Source organism: Epinephelus lanceolatus, chromosome 24 (assembly GCF_041903045.1).
Source record: "Epinephelus lanceolatus isolate andai-2023 chromosome 24, ASM4190304v1, whole genome shotgun sequence".
Taxonomy (NCBI): domain Eukaryota; kingdom Metazoa; phylum Chordata; class Actinopteri; order Perciformes; family Serranidae; genus Epinephelus; species Epinephelus lanceolatus.
The window spans coordinates 13,410,001-13,426,874 of NC_135757.1; the positions used below are offsets into that span (position 1 = coordinate 13,410,001).

The following is a 16,874-nucleotide window of genomic DNA, read 5'->3' on the forward strand; positions in this document are numbered from 1 at the left end:
TTCATTAAATGTTTTGCAATATGGGCATAAATCACAGTACATTCAGGCACACAGCCTTATGGGCTATTGTGCTTTACTGTAGATTATTCAAGACAAAAATACATCTCAAACACTAAAGGGTCATTTAAGAGCATGCATTCGTACTTATTTGCTACTTGTATCTTCTGTACTGAGTAGATGAAAATAATTTGCACTAATCTGCTACAAAAGACTTGTATCTACTGATTATTATAATGAAAAATGCATAAAGTACCATCACCAATTAAAATCTCATCAAACAAGGTCTTGTCAAATTAAAGCAAGTAGGAGGTAGAGGCTGTAAATTATACTCAAAGAAACTTGCATTATAAATTCCCAAGGATATACTGCCTGCTATTACAGATTTAACCTTCTCACTTCACCAAATCAATTAGTCTTAACTCTATCCATGTTTGTTTCTGTCTCTATCTTTGTCATCCTCTTCACTTATAGCGGTAGATCTTAATGCAATGATTCATGCTGTCTGACACGACCATGTGGCCATCAGGGAGCAGTGCCAGGCCCCTTGGGCTGCTCAGGTTGTCGCTCACCAGAGGCCAGCCAACACCTTTGGATGGGTAGAGAAGAACACGGTGGTGCTGCTTGCCCCAGTCTGCCACCAGGACATCCCCATCACTGTCAATACAGAGACCCCAAGGGCAGGTCAGAACTGGTCCCAGGCCAGAACACACCCCCAGGATTCGGATAGTGTTCCAGCCTGGCTCCAGGACCCGGATGCATGGGACACGTCCAGTCTCATTTCCTCTTTCAGATACTGCCATGAGCCCAGTAGTAAGACATGCTGCCACCAGGTAGGGTCTGTGGTACCCACTCACCACTGTGCGCTCCAATCTGGCCCCAGTTTTGGGGTCTAGCTTGAGGGAAGTTAGGGTGCCACGCTTTATGTCGGCAACCAAGAACTCATCTTGACGGGTAACAGTCACCCCTCTGGGAGCATCCAGCTCCTCGTTGGTGGAACCAATCAGTGTGCCTCCAAATGTTTGGAGGAGGCGTCCATGACGGCTGAACACCAACACAGCCCGTTCAGCAGCACAGGTCAGAGCAATGAGGCCCTTTGAGTTCACAGCCACATCAAAGTAGTTGCAGATGCGGGAAGACCTTTCTGAACCTGAAGGAGACACCTGCTGTACAACATTCTTCTGGAGATCAGTCACCTGAATGCGGGCGTTTCCACAATCCACCACAAATAGTTGCCCTTTGACAGTTGCATGGACACCACTTGGTAGGTTGAAGTCAGTGCGACCAGATCCTTGTTTTCCAAACTGTTTGACCAGATATGCGGAGTCAAGTGCAGCTGAACCACCCTCTTCCTCCAGTTCCCCCAAAGCTGGCACAACTCCCCCTCTCTTGTCTTTGCTGTATTGCTGTGATTCCTTGCATTGGTGTAATTTGTCGCCTTCAATGGCTGACATGGACAGAGATCTGCTCACACGGTTTGAATTTAAACCCTGTGTAACACGAGTCTGAGATCTTAATTGTCGTTCATCAGAACTCATGATGTTCCTGTCAGATTCTGGGCCATTTCCTCGGCCTTGTTCAAGAGTTGAAGGTTCAGAGGCAAGACGCATTCTGTTGACTTTCCTGATTCCTCTACGCTCCCCTTGGTCACCATTGATTAAAGGGCGTTTACCTGTGAGGTCAGCAGTGGACATTGAGCGGCAGTGCTCTTGCTTGAGGGATCCATTATCTGGAGTATTGACAGTATAGGTGTAACAGGAATCCTCACTGTCCACTGGGGATGGAGGGCTTCCACTGTCCATTGAGCATTCAGTTGAGGTCTTTTTCTTGGATAGAGCGTGTTGAGAAAATTGATTATTTCCAGTAGAAAGATCTCCAAGACTGCGCCTGGAGAGTGAACCTTTGTGCCCCGTCTTTAGAGATGTTGCCACATCACTGCTTTTTTCATCAATTTCCTCAGGAGGGCAGGATGGTTCTTCACATGAGACCAAGACAAGAGCCTTTTGCTTCCTCTTACCCTTCAGTGTGGAGCGTCTCTTTGTACCATTTTGTCTACTATCAGATTCATCACCTTCAGATTCTCCTTGACTGGAGACAGGTGGGATAGCAAGAAAAAGATCTTGCCCCTGTGTGTCTGAGCACACTGAATCCACTTCCTCATCTTGAGATGACTCAGATACAGCACGATGTCTTGGTGTGGGGGACTTTACAGTGGGGGATTTGAGATCCTCCTCATTCTCTGTAGAGCTTGACAGACGTAGTTTCCGGACAACGCGCATGTTCCCACTGTTTGCCTTATTGCTCTCCTCTGGACTGTACCTTTGTCCAACTTTGTTGAGTTGTGGTTCCTTTCGAATTTCAAGAGGGGTAATGTTTGAAAATGCTGTATCCCCTGAGTGCAAGGCACACTTTTGTCCTTGGACACCACAGACACCAATTGGGTAGGTCATGCCTTGCTCTCGAACATCAACTTCCCCCAAGCTAAAGGTCTTGGACTCTGGGCTTGGTAAGAAACTGACCCTTTTCATTGTTAGGGAGATCTCCCAAGGTTGGGTGACCTCTGCCACTCCTCTTTGGAGCTGATTTTTGTTGGATCCACCAGCCGTACTGCCCCATCTTTGTATCTGCTCCTTCAGTTGTCCAATTTTTCTAAGTTGCTGGTCAACAAGTGACTGCACAACTCGCACAGCTGCAGCGTTCTCCCTCTTCACCTGACTAAGGTGCCGCTGGGCTTCTCTGTGGTCCTGCTCGACCTTCTCAAGGAGGCGACGCTCCTCTCTCTGAGCTTCAATCGCAGCATTGTCCAACTCACGGTTTATCCCCTCCACTTCGGCCTGCTGTCGTTCCCTGAGGCTCTGCAGTTCTCGTTCTCCTTGCTCCAGGTTGGAAAGGGCCTGAGTCACCCATGGAGGTGGTGAAGTAAGGGACATGGGTGTAAAGATGGACTCCCGTGGGCTGAAGGATAGGGGAGGTGAAGAGGTCATATCTGTCTTTGGAGTACTGTGTGTCAACAGGGCTGAGAACCCAAGAAGAGCTCTTCTCTCTGAATGAGATCGCATTAACATTGTGGATGGTAGATTTGAACTATCCTCTTTTCAAATGGGGTTTCACTTCTCTTTGCTTTTTGAGTATATTTCTGTAAAGAGAAAATCCAAAAAAACAATAATTAAAACCCTTACAACAAAGCATCTCAAAGAATTACAACATATAGTTAGATGCTTTTGTAAAACTCTACAAAAACAGCTTCAGAATTTCAGTTTGGTGGCACCACCCAAGGAGAGTCGGGTGGGGACCCCCTTGATACAATTGTTGGCCCCCCTACTGGCCCCCTCAGTTGAAAATAATTGGAGGCTGATATTACTGTCATTAAGAGGCTGTGATGTGCCCATTTTGAAACAAGCAAAAAGGTTGTGGTACCTTATGGAACTAGACAACTTAAGTCATAAATTTGTATCAACCATGTCGGTATAGCTTGTTGGGTAAGGGGGTGAAATAATGCTCCAAAGTTAGGCTAAATTTTGGTATGGGAACAACTGACAAAGGGGTCCATTGAAATCTCACCTCAAAATATCTCTATGGGTATCAACAAATCTCCCCTACATTTAAGAAGGCCTGTTCCCCTTCTATTTTTTGTTCCATACTGTCAATGTACTGTCAAATTAAAGTGGTATCGGCGTCATAAAATTCCTAAAATTCAGTAATGGCTTTTGGTTTTGATGTGTCACCCCAAGATTTTCTGCGCCCCCCCTGTGAAATTTCTGGGGCCGCCACTGGTCAAGACGTCCAGCTTTGGAAAAAAAAAAAAGTTGCCCTGCACTACATCTACAACATTCATCCTGTAATGTTTTCTTAATTCACTTCTCAGTCCTTTGGGAAATCTATTTGACCTACCTGTTGACTTAGGTGTATCACATAAACCCTGCGAGGACTTGTGCACATTTCTTGCACTGTTTTAAAACTGGGACACAGGTTCCCTTTCATTGCAACTTTATCTGTCCCACACAATATTCAGTTTCTCACAAGACTCTAAAGTGCTCTCAGGTAACCACTGTCCTGTTTCCCTGAGGTCAGCATTGTATTCAAACTTCTACTCTGTTGGCAGCTGCTGATTACTACAACAATAACTGTCCCAAATTGGATGGTAATCAACAGTTGAAGCACATCTAATGTTAATCTCTATTTGCCTTGAATTACCAGTTATCATTTAGTCACTATTCATAGCTATTTTTGACATTTTAAGATCATGGAATGGTCATTGTATGCCAAGGTGAGGCAGTGAGGCTTATGAATCTTCTTTTCCAAGTCACTTCTCTTAATGTCACTCATCGTGAAACTTCAACAGTCTTGAATTGTGGCTTCCGAATGCAGCACAAGACCCTCATTGTCACTTCTGGTGGAAACAGCAGGGCTTATCTGCTCAAGGCATTGAAACTGAAGTCTGTCTTTCACCACCAGCATGAGGTATGTGAAACACTGCCAGGAAGGGGGTCAGTTCTTTCTTTCTTTTTTTATGATCACGCAAAATGTATCATATTCTGAGTTGGTGATTGTTGGGTACCAGTGTGTATATGTTAACAGTGTAGACCTGCTTAGAGAGCCTTTTACCCCCTGTAGCAAAACAACAAGGCTTTTGCAAGGATGAAAGGGTGAGGTGTCAGTTTACCTTTGCATGTTCACAATAAAGTCCCCCTGGAAACATGTGACCTGAGAGTGTCAATGGATAAAATCTGTTTCCCATGTTTTAGAAACCATGTTTAAGATGTTATCTGCTGGTGACTTTTGCTCTATCCTCCTCAGATAATTTGACCTTAAACAGAACTTAAAAGGAGGAATCACAGAAAACATAATCTTGAGTACAATCTCAATGTCAAAACTACTCTTAATACACTCACAGGTCAACAGGTAAAGAGTCATCAATCTGTTTGTTGGAATGAGGGAAAATGTAGGTTATGTGACAGTAACAAATCCCTGTCACTCTCCTGGAGTGAGGCCACTGGGTCTTCTCATGTTACCCCACTTTAATGTTGAATGAGAGGCACTCGTTGCTAAGTTACTGGACGGCCTTCGCTGAGGTGCTGAGACTATAGAATAAATGATACCATTCATAATTGAGAGGATTATGCAGGATGTTCAGGAGCATTCCAGCGTATCGAAACTAAACAATGGAGCCATTCACCACAAGTTACGCAGCATATTGCTCACAGGTAAAGGCCTCTTTGAAATTTATACTTCAAGCAGTTAAAACAAAGAAATCTGCAGGCAGCAAACTGCCCCGAACAAAAGGCTTTTTATTTTGAAATTCCGTTCTGAGTACAAAAGCATAACACAAGTTTTTATTCAGATTTTAAGATGCAATATGTAACAGAAAAATATAAGATTACAGCATAAAAATATCATTTTAAAAACAAAGTTAAAAGTGTCTTACCTGAACTTCAGGCGTGTGCGTCTTCCTCTGCTGCTCTCTCTGCTCTGTCCTGCAGCCTCCAGTTCTTTCTCCCTCCACCTCTCTCCGTCACTCCCCCATCTCACACCTTCCCTCCCTCTTTCTTTTCATTGCATTCTGCACAGGTTTATGTTCCAATATGACTTTGTGTGCACAGATGAACAAATTAATATTTGACCTGTACGTGAAAAATGAACACTTTGGGTGGTACACAACTGAACAGTTGCACATAGATGTAAACAACCTTTAAATAGTATCAGAAAATATTTATCGTGTAGATTTAGCTGTCTAATGCAAACATGAATCAGTTTTGGTAGTGATAGCAGGTTCAGAAGGTTAAAGTCTTGAGTATAATGTGAGATTTAATTTAAGTCGAGTGATATCTGTTGATCCAGCTTTGTAGCCAGGACCACCTAAACCAACACAAAGTCATGACAAAGACGAAAGTGTGCCAAGACCAAGACTTGGAGGGGTTCAGACCGAGTCAAGACCAAGACCAGACTAGTTTGAGTCCCACACTACATGACAATTATGATAAAATGTGGAACATGTAACCCATAGGCACTCCTCAAACTGATCTAAAAGATCCACATCCCCATAAAAACACCCACAGAAAATAAATGCAGATTCCCCGTCAATCACCTCTCTTATCCCCATAATGTATATATGTGTGTATCTATAAGTTTATCATGAGAAATGTCTTGATAAAATAATCAAAAAGCATTGCAGAGGTTTTTTGCGAAGGCTTTTCGGTGATAGCCTGCAGATGTGGTCTCGACTGGTCTTGAAATCCAGATTTATCTTTGTCTGAGGCCAAGACAAAAAACCATTGTTGAGTCCGAGATGTGACCTTCAAATGTGGTCTTGAGACAGATCTCAAATACTACAACACTGTGGTTGTAAAAGCAGGTTGATGTTGTTCATTTTGGGGCGTTACAAAAATGTATTTCCATCCAAAAATGAAAAGTAATACTGGAAAAACGCCAAACCTTTACAAACATTATCTTTTATATTTTGGAGAAATGCAAATCTGAAATGATCTTCTCTAGATTCTCTCTCTAGATTTACAGTCTAAAGCCACATAAGTAATAACTACCATCAGATTTACAATGAATGAACTTGAATTTATTGATTTATTGTGAGGCAGACACTTGTTGTCCACATTTGTTTTACTGACAGATTGGTTCAGATTAACTAATTAAATTCACGTTTCACTATTTGACCACTAGATGTCAGCAAACACAAAGCTTCAAACAGACTGACCTGCACAGTGTTTGCACTGTGTTCTCTCCAATCAAATATGCTTTAAATAAGAAATTATACATGTCAGTAAAATCTAATGAATCTTCTTAGTTATAACAGTCCAATCTGACTAATTCACTCTAAAGCAGGCCTTCGTGAAGGGCAATCATATGGCATCGTCGTCCATCTGCACAAAGGCAGAAGTGCTGCAAAGTCCTCTAAAAAAATCAAAATCTAAATTAATGAAAGAAAATACTTCTTAAATTTAAGTATTATCATATGAAGGTACTTTAACTTGTTATTTTCACATTGAATAAGATGTTGCAGATGGCTGACTTGCCTGCATTGTGGGTGGTGTTCTCTCAGCTGTAGTTTTATATCCGCAGTCTGTTGCAGGTCTGCACAGGACAATCACAACAGATTTGTTTAACAAGGTATAGACTCAACAAGAGAATCACACAGATTTACCTTCATATGTTTGCTTGTATTATTCCATATTCACACTGAGTTTAAAATCTGTGCAGCGAGGATGCTTCGGAAAAGAATAAAATTCCTTGATTTGTGTTCTGTTATCAGGCTGCTCTTCATTTTTTGGGCTACATTTCATCCCCTTTTGCATCTCATGCAGGCGCTAAAGGGCGCATTGTGCATCCCTATCTGACACTGAGGGCCATTGACCAAGCTGACACCCTGGGAGTGAGACTTTTAGAACCAAGCTTTAAGTAAAAATGTTGATTAGGACTGACAAGACTTTTAGATGGCACAGAACTTGTTGTTTATAACTCATATAACACAACATAAAGGCCACTGATCACATGGGTATCTACTGTATAAGCCTTTAAGCAGTGTAACAAATTTCCTCTTCTTATAGGATCCAACATCTTCTCACCAATTATCCTCACACACACAAACACACACACAGACACACACACTGAGCGTTGCCCCCTGGACACAGATGGGTCCTGAGCCATCACTGTTGCTGGATGTCACACGAGGTCCTACAGGCTGCCTGGCTGGTGTTGTGACTGATTATTTCTATCTTCTGCTCTGTCAGGAGAGACAGAAAATTATATCGGCCTAAGGTGGTGCTCCGTTATTGATATCACTGTTAAAACTCTCCAATCCAGCTGCTCGCCTCGCCTGCAACATCACTGCAATTAAATCTACACGGCTTCCAGCCTGTGTGCGTGGCAGAGAGTAATGGGCCCAATAGTTACTGTAACAAAACAATAATGTGATTCAGCATGGCAGCATAACAACCACATATATATAAATATCAGTGCAATATATGACAGGGAAGTTAATGGGGTATTATTAACACTCCCAAGCAAATGGTAGCATCACAGCAGAGCAGGTACTAAGTGGACTTGTTGCCAACAAACAATTAAAAAACAAGTCTGCAAGCTTTTCACAGATGGAATTAGAAAAGCGGTCAAGAAAGTCATATTGCACTCTTCTCTCCTACTTTGCATACAGCAGGCAATATTAGGTGATGAATATGGTAATGGTCCTCGTTCTAGTGGGACTATCTCCTTTCAGAGGGGAAGATCTGGTTCTGCTGTTAGATTCGATTAATTCCTCTTCATGCCACTCCTCATTTTTGTGTCCCCCTCCTCCGCTCCCCCTTCCTCTCTAACACTTTCAGGCCTATGATATTAGACGAACAATCGCAGAAACAAAACGAGCTGGAACAACCAAGATGGGAACAGATGGCACGTAATTGCCTGGTGGAGGAAGCCAGGGAGTCAATTTTTACCCGTCCTGGGGGAGTTGCAGTTGCAAGAAGGGAGGAAAAAAAGTGCAGGTGCATTTGTTTTGATCAGATATGGCCTAAAGGAAGCATCTGAGAAATATTCATCACACACACATTAGGGAGAGGAATCTAACAAAAGTGTTGTGGGTGAGACCCGGGATGCGATGGCGAGCTTTCGTCAGGGTGAGGAGGTAGATTTGTGGCTGAGTCAACGGCAGCAGATGCATCGCAAATTAATATCACACTGAAGTGTTGCAAAAACTGTAAAACTTTCAGATGGTAGCAGTCTGTCCTAACATTTGCCAACCTAATTTTAGGGCTTTGTGATAAAGTGGCACTATGAACAATGAGAATACTGTGGAGTAAATGATATAATAATAATAATAATAATAAACTGGTTAGTATCTGCTATTCCTCCAAGAAACAATAAGTACAGTTTTTTTTTCATGTTTCCAAAATGTCTTATTTTACAGTCTTCCAACAAACAATCTTTTTAAATACTCACAAATCAGATACAGTGGAAACATCTTAAGAAATTCCCAGGGAGTCTCCTCTGAACACACAAATACTCAACAGTCTACATACTATAACTGAATGCCTAATGTGCTCCAGATATTCTGACTTCATCAATAACAGGCCCATGCTTGTTATTTGAAAAATATATAAAACATAGATGGGAGCTGGATAAGCACAAACCTTTAAATATGCACCAATCACAAATTTATTTAATTCAGTATTATTGCTACACACCTTCTGAGTTACACAGATCCAACAATAACAGGCCTAAATCTCACCTGTGTGCCACAAAAAGTAAAACTACAAATTCTCATTTTTGACAATTTATTTTGCAATGCCCAGTTTGCAAAACATTGCTTTTAATAACTGCTGATATTACAAAATCTAATAGTCCATATACTTATGATATATAAAGGCATATCTCCAACTGCAGCCCACCTCAGAGAGGATTGTTTTTTTTCAGGCCTTTGCTTTGCCAGTGCTTTATGCTAAAGGTTAAACATGCTCACAGTGACAATGTTATTGTGCTTCTGTGCAGGAACAGCATCAAGCTTTGAAGCCAATTTTCATTAAGGTCAAATAGTGGAATTATCACTTCTTAGTCTAGTATGTGATGCCACTGGGCCCAAGAAGACCTTTTTTCATAGACTTTTTTATTTTATTTTTTAGATACTTTTATTAATCCCCCTGAGGGGAAATTCAATTTTTTCACTCTTTTTGTCATCAGGTCCGAAAGACACACACATGCACAAACAGGACCTATACATGCACAAAGTGGAGAGAAGTCAGAGTGAGGGGGCTGCCTTGGTCGGGTGCCCCGAGCGGTTGGGGGGTTCGGTGCCCACCCCGGTAGTGCCCAGGAGGGCACCAGCCACCAGTCCACGCTCCATATTTGGTTCGGATGGGGACTTGAGCAGGCGACCCTCCGGTTCCCAACCCAAGTCCCTGTGGACTGAGCTACTGACGTCGACTTACAGGTTTATAGAGCATCACCACCTGATCCCTTTGGTCCAATAACATTTCAAAAGTTTTTTTATTTTTATAATTTTATCCCCATTCAAGTTATTGAAGGGCTAAATTGTGCCATGAAAGTCTGTAGTGCGATTGCTCAGTGGGCCCAATAATGCGGAAGATGCGACAAATTTTTCACCCGGGAAGTCAAACTCTTGCTTCATGTGCCACCGGGCATCTTTCATTGGAATGAATGGGGCCCTACCTCAAACGCTGTGTCCAGTTCTCTTTATACATCCATGTATTTACCGTGTTTGCCACCATAGTTTAGCTTGTAAGCATGTTAACATGTGCTAATAAGTACCATACAAAGTTGTTTTTGCCCTCACTGCCATAAGATTTAGAATTGCACATAAGACATTAATTTTTTCCTCATCTACTAACTTGTAATGCAATATTTTCATATTTTGGGACACAGAAAGACTGATATCCATCTCATATACGTCCAGCAGCTGGTTGGTCCAGCTTAGCATAAAGACTAGACAGAGGGGGTAACAGCTAACTTGGCTCCGTCTGAAGGTTGCAAAATCTGCCTAACACACTTATTAAGATCACAAATAAAAACGTTATATCTTGTTGTTTAATCCATACAAATACCAAAATGTAAAAAAAATAACAAGCTGTGGTTTAATGGGGATTATGTGCTATTATGTACTATTTATAGCCAGGACTTCCTGGAATCTTGTCACATAACATGTTAATTAATTAGCTTCAGAGGTGTTGTTGGCTCATTTTGTTAACATCAGATGGAGCTCACCTTGCTGTTTCTCCATGTTTCCAGTTGTATGTAAAGCTAAACTGAGCTAACTATTCCTTAAAAAGCTGAGTAAACTACGTTCCAGTTGATTGCCAGATCACACTTTCACCATATCTTGCTGTTAATTTGGCTTTTTATTTATTTGAATGTCCTTTATTTCAAAATATGTTAACTCAATCAATCTAAATATTGCAATTGTACATTTTTAACCCACTTTATCTACAGAGATAGGAAACTGTAATTATTCATGGGAAGTGATAAATAAATATATATTTAAACTAAATGAATATTCTTGTTTTTTTATTGTTAGGTGTGTATTGTTAATCTTTTGGCAAACCAAACCCACAGGGGTGGTGGTGGTGGTATGTAACAGTTTTGCTTAATATATGTGGTACCCCTAAAATTGCATGTAGCTTCAGTCTGGCCTCTCCTTTTGAAACAGTCTAGAATTGCCACTGGCACCCACTTCATCCTTGGACATGAATCAGTCACATACTGTACTGAGATGAATTCCTTTTTCTCGGTCCTCAAAGCTCTGACCACATCTGTTCAATTACCAGCATGGAAAGTGCATTATCATTGGCTTTGTTGTTGGAGATGCTTGATTTTCTTAGTAAAAAGCAGATGAATTTATAATGTTGTGATCCCCTCTGTTGTGAATCTCTTCAGCGGACTGAGGCCCGGGATCAGAATAAGCATTTTGATGAGCTATAGGCCGTCTCTTCTTTTTACAATCCCAAACTTGCGCTGCCTGCCCAATATCAAACTAATAAATTACAGCCCCCGTCTCCCACATAACTCACTGATAAATAAAAAAAAGGGTCTGCCATACTGTGCAGCTGTGACCCAGGGTTACCTAGCAACAGGTCATGCCCAGACGTGATGCACAAGGTAGAGATACACCTCTAAGGAGCGGGAGAGGAGGGAGGGATGGGGATGGAAGAGATGGAGGAGTGGGGGGAGGGAGGGAGGGAATGGGTCTCATCCTCACTCTCTATGACCCTTGACAGATAGAAAACGCACTCAGAGGAAACGGCGTTTGATTGACAGGGATATTTGAGGAACCTGAGACTCCTTGGTTTCTCCATTACTGTTTTCAGGCTGGACTCTGAGCTGCTTTATGCCCAAAAGAAGTCGGCAGAAAAAAGATTTGTGTAGTTTTATGAAGGTATTGAACGCCAAATCTCATCACAGCAAACATTTTCATTCAGCTAAGTCATATGAAAAGACACTTGGACTTAATTTGTGTCCATATTTCAGATGGGGCATAAAGAAAACAATCAGATTTTGTTGCTCTTAATTCCCTGTGAAGAGTATCTTTATCTCCTGTACATGCATTAACACACACAGAACACATTTGCCACACAGAAGTACACAATCAGCTTTCCAACCTCTGCGCCCAGAGAATTGTCTGATGAAAACCCTAACTGACAGGCCTAAAAAGATTGAGCAATAGCACAAGAGACGCACATCCACAGCGGTGTACAATGTCTTTGCCAGAACAGTGCGGCATGGAAATGAGAGTGTTCAGTCCATGCCCCCCCCCCCCCCTTCCTCCGCCCTTCCTCTGTTGCCTGTGCGACAAACCCTCAAGGGGACTCTGCAGCTGTGTGGGGTTAGCACATGGTCGAGTTAGGGGCCACACACACAAACACACACACTCTCACACTGACAAACACAGCCTTCAGTCTTTGTAAATATGGAATATTTATGCTGCGTAAACTGTAATAAGTTGTGCTTAATGAGAATATTTTCTCTGGATGGTTTTCAAAGACTGAATCTCAAATACTGTTGAAAAAGGTTGCAGCTGCCATTTTATCCACCAAATGTTTAAGGCAGCTTTACTCTATATTTTTTTTGACAGCAATAGATAAAATGATGATGTGTATATGACACTATACACTACTTTACAATGTTATTCTCCAACTTAACACTGCATCAGGACCTCCTGTGCAGCACTTGCTGTCTTTGTAGAAGAGGAGTAACTCTGGAGAGAGCCTATGACTGGATCTTGCAAAACATGAAGGGATTTCTGTAAAGGCATCATTTCATCATGGCTAAGAAGATATTAAAAAGATGTTACTGACTCAGAAAGCTTCAGTTACCCAGGCAGGTCACTGTGGAGGTGTGGAGCCTTGATGCTGGAGAGCCTATCAAATCTGTGTTTAGTTTAGGTGCATTTAAACCAGCGAAATCTGCAGCTGAACCATTTACCTTCAGCTAAATGTTTCAAGCTGGGACTCTGCAGACAGACATACTGACATAAGGCACCAGTATGAAGAACAGCAAGAAGCCAAAGGGCTTAAATGTAATCAATAGAATCTTAGAATCAATTCCACAACAGAGTGGGAGCCAACGTAAAAACGCTAAAATAGGTGTGATGTAATCCTGCCGTTTAGTTGTGATTAAAAGAATGGCAGCTCAGTAATGTAAAGTCTGTATGGTGTAACAGGTTTTACCAGGGGTGGCTTTAGGTATGGCAATATGTGCCGGTTGGTCAGTCCACCACTTTGGTCCAGACAGAAATATCTCGACAAGCATTGCTTTGAAATTTGGTTGAGACATTACACGCCAAAACACACCGGCGGCGTCATATGACGGCGGCGTCATTGACTTGAATCAAGTGCCGCCCCCAACACACACAAAAAGCGTCGCACTGCGGGGCGTCAACCGGATTTCTATTGCACACTCCAGTCTGCTAGGCTGGGAAGTACAAAATAGCGCTTTTTCAAGGGCGGCGACGCTGGAAAAATAGGACAATAGCATAAAGTACCGCGGCGTGGCACGTCGACGCACGTCGACGCACGTCGAGCCGCCGCCGGTGTGGGTTTGCAAATAGAAAATAATGGGGGCAGCTGTTTTGACGTGCGTCGTACGCTGCCGGTGTGTTTTGGCCTTAACGGTCCCCTAAAGATTAACTGCAACATTTTTTTTGATCCGTCAACTTTTTATCCAGCACCATCATCAGGTTCAATTTCAATTTTTTGCAGTACTTTGGTTCATGACTCAGTACTTGCAAAACTGATGACTTTCCAATTAGCCTTAACTGTACTTTGTTTAGTGCTAACTGGGTAACATTAGCATGCTGACACACTATCCTGAGATGATAACCATTATGCCTGATTAACATCAACATGTTAGCGTTATCATTCTGGGTCTTATGGTGTTCTGCCTTACCAGGGTTATTTTATTAGTCAGTATGTTTAGTTGTCACTTAGCACCCCCTGCTGGTAGATTCTTATAGCAGTCATTTAAATCACATAGTGTGTGTCTCTAGCTGATGACATCATCAGTAGGCTACTGATCAGTTCTCCATGTCAGAGCCAGGGGAGAGCTCATGCCCTTTTTTATCGGACATCATTCTGGTGTTCGGGCGTTTGAAAGCATCGTTGGTATGTAAAAATAAACCTTGGGTTTATTATTTATTCATTTATTTGTATATTTTAATAGATTTGAGATGTTTGTAAGGTTTATATAAAGATAAAAATGTTGATAGTGTATTCATGTCAGCCACATGTTCTGACTAGCTCTCAGTAAGGAAATGTGCATAAGATATATTGTATCTAGCAACATTATGCTTCCACTTGTCAACTTATGGTATAATTGGAAATTAGTTGTATTGTTTAATGCACTGTATTTTTTTTAGGTTAAGGTACTTAATGCTTCTCTTACATATATTGTAGTAGGAATTTGGACACTTTGTTAATTGTATCCCTTTTCTTTGTCAGTTTTACCCTACTGCCAGTTACCTCATTAAAGACAGTCAACTTGATACATCACTGTCTGCGTGGTAATTGGGGATGGAGTTTATCTGCCTGTGAATTTATGCAAGACGTATGAAGAGGACAGGACATATGGGCACATCAGAGAAGTTTGCCTTCAGGGCTTCCTGAACAAGCATTTTGACCTAAACCACAATCTTTTTCTTGAACCTAACCAAGAAAGAAGGCAACCTTCTCCCAGCAGCGCATGTTGGCCTGCTGTCATTAGCATTTAGCTCACACCACTGCTGTACTTAAAGCCAGGCTCAAACTGCAGCAGTCTCAAAATCCAGATGTTCTTCTCTCCAATCTCAAACATGCCCACACTGCAAGATTTGAAAATACTGGGGCATCACACACTACAGGATATCATCATGCCACAGGGAGCATAAATGCATCATCTCATGTGATTTCAGGGGGAAGCAGATGCAGACAAATGGACACTGACATGCCGCGACAACTTTAGTGTGAAAAACAAAAGCAGAAGGCAAAACGAGTGTGGATGAGAGAATAGTCAACAAGGGCTGTCTATTCTTCAGCGAGAACTGGAGGTGAAACTTTAACTGTCAGATTTATTTTCTGTCAATGGTAGTATGCTAGCTAGCATTAGCCTCAACAGCTAGAATGTTTAGTGTTGTTTGGCAACACCATCAGCTGCTCCGTACCAACCTAATCATCACTGTAATCATCCAGGTTTTAAATCCTAAATGTTTGAAATTATTGGGGTGGCCCTGATAAGCCTGTGAGCAGTTCATGAGGTTTAAGATTCAATCTGTAAATGTTTCACTTTACCAGGAAATCTGGGCCGAACATCGGTACTGACCAAGGTCCCAGACCGGATTTGTCCTCCGATTGTCGGGAGTAAATCAGGGATATACAGGCTCCAAAATCTTGTAGTTGAAGCCCAGGTTTAGGCTGTACCCGAGGGCCGCCCACACTAAGCACACCCTTTGTGCTCTAGCTATGACAAAATTGGCTGTTGGGGTTTCTATCAAGCATCAGATCGTGTGTGACTAGTAGATAGTGTGACTCTGCCATTGCTTGACTTACACAAGTAGTACTTGTGTAAAACAAAGCGTTTACATTTACTGTAATGGTTTATGTAGTCATGCAGACTCTGTGACACTTAGTGGACAAGAATGAAAAGCAGGAAATGGAAAAAGAGCATGACTTCTGATAGCTCTAATTGTGCTGAAGGTGTGCCGGAATAAAACTGGCCTGAAGAAGATAAATAACCTCAATAACAAGTTCTCTTGTTTCCCAGGAGCTCAGCATACACCGGTTGAGATCGTGGGCGACTTGATGGGGGATGTGCACCTCCTCATGCAGTTAATGGACAGCATACACGCCGAAGTAATTCACAGCTAGCAAACATGACGTATGCCATCAGAGCCTGGTGTGAGTAAAATGGGCATCCATCACAGATGCTAACAACTCTGATTAAAAATACATAATCTGCAAGCGGCCCCCTGATACCTCCGTCAAGCCATTTTGGGTCTAATTGCAATTGGTCTCCGTTATGATCAAAGGCAAGTCACACCTGCTCGCCTTTAGCTTTCGTTTCGCTGATTACACTTTCAAATTTCATCACCGTCAAGTTGATAGATATGAAATTATGGGTAAACCTGTTTACTCGTGGTCAACCATCACAAGCCCAAGTCCCATCTTTCTCCTGGACTTTTGCACCCTCACTCTGCCTTGTTTTTCTGCTCTGTACTGAAAAACAAGGACAGCAGGCACAGGGGTTAAAGAAAGACACAAAGGAGCTCACAGTCCCGAAACAAACACAATACAGAGCAGAAATAAGAGCCAAACTGCCCCCCCCCCCCCCCCCCCCCCCCGTATCTTCACCTTACCCACCACCTGTATCTCTCGGGGTGTAAGTGAGTGAGTGACAAAGCATCAAGAGGAAGAGGACCAAGCCTTCATTCACAAGGCTTTGCACCCAGCGCTCACCCAATTTACACCTCTCCCTTTCCTGTAAACCCCACCCAGGATCCCCTAGTGACAGCACCATGCTAACCATCACCTCCCTGCTGGCATGACCGTGTGTGTGTGTGTGTGTGTGTGTGAGAGAGAGAGAGAGAGAGAAAGAGAGGGTGTGTGAATATGTGTATGTGCAGGAGAGAGTGGAAGAAAGCAGAAGAGCATGTGTGGTGTCCTTGTGGGAAGCAGTTTTAGACCTTCCTCCTCTCTTCTTCAAGGGTAGTATTTCAGCATGGCATCCCCAGGAATAACATCCATATTGGACGATTCTGCACCTAATGTTTTACATCCAGTGCCAACGTTAAGTGCCAGCACAGAAAGTAGTGTGGCTGCTGATCCAAATTTTCTACTGAGTTCATTGTTGCTGCTCTTTTGGCTCACAGTAATACACATTGGTGCGAAGCCGCA

The 16,874-nt window shown here is 42.4% G+C and overlaps 1 protein-coding gene across 1 annotated transcript in view; it reads right to left on the reverse strand.

The window, feature by feature from the left end:
• The window catches only part of LOC117250155 (uncharacterized), a 5,590-nt gene extending 131 nt beyond the window's left edge, over nt 1-5,459 (reverse strand). The window contains exons 1-2 of the mRNA XM_033616189.2: nt 5,423-5,459; nt 1-3,133 (exon numbers count right to left, since the gene is read on the reverse strand). The exon at nt 1-3,133 is cut by the window's left edge and continues 131 nt beyond it. Of these exons, the coding sequence (XP_033472080.1) occupies nt 462-3,062 (2,601 nt within the window). The 5' untranslated portion in view covers nt 3,063-3,133; nt 5,423-5,459 and the 3' untranslated portion in view covers nt 1-461. The remainder of the gene's footprint in view (nt 3,134-5,422) is intronic.
• Nucleotides 5,460-16,874: the final 11,415 nt, after the last annotated feature.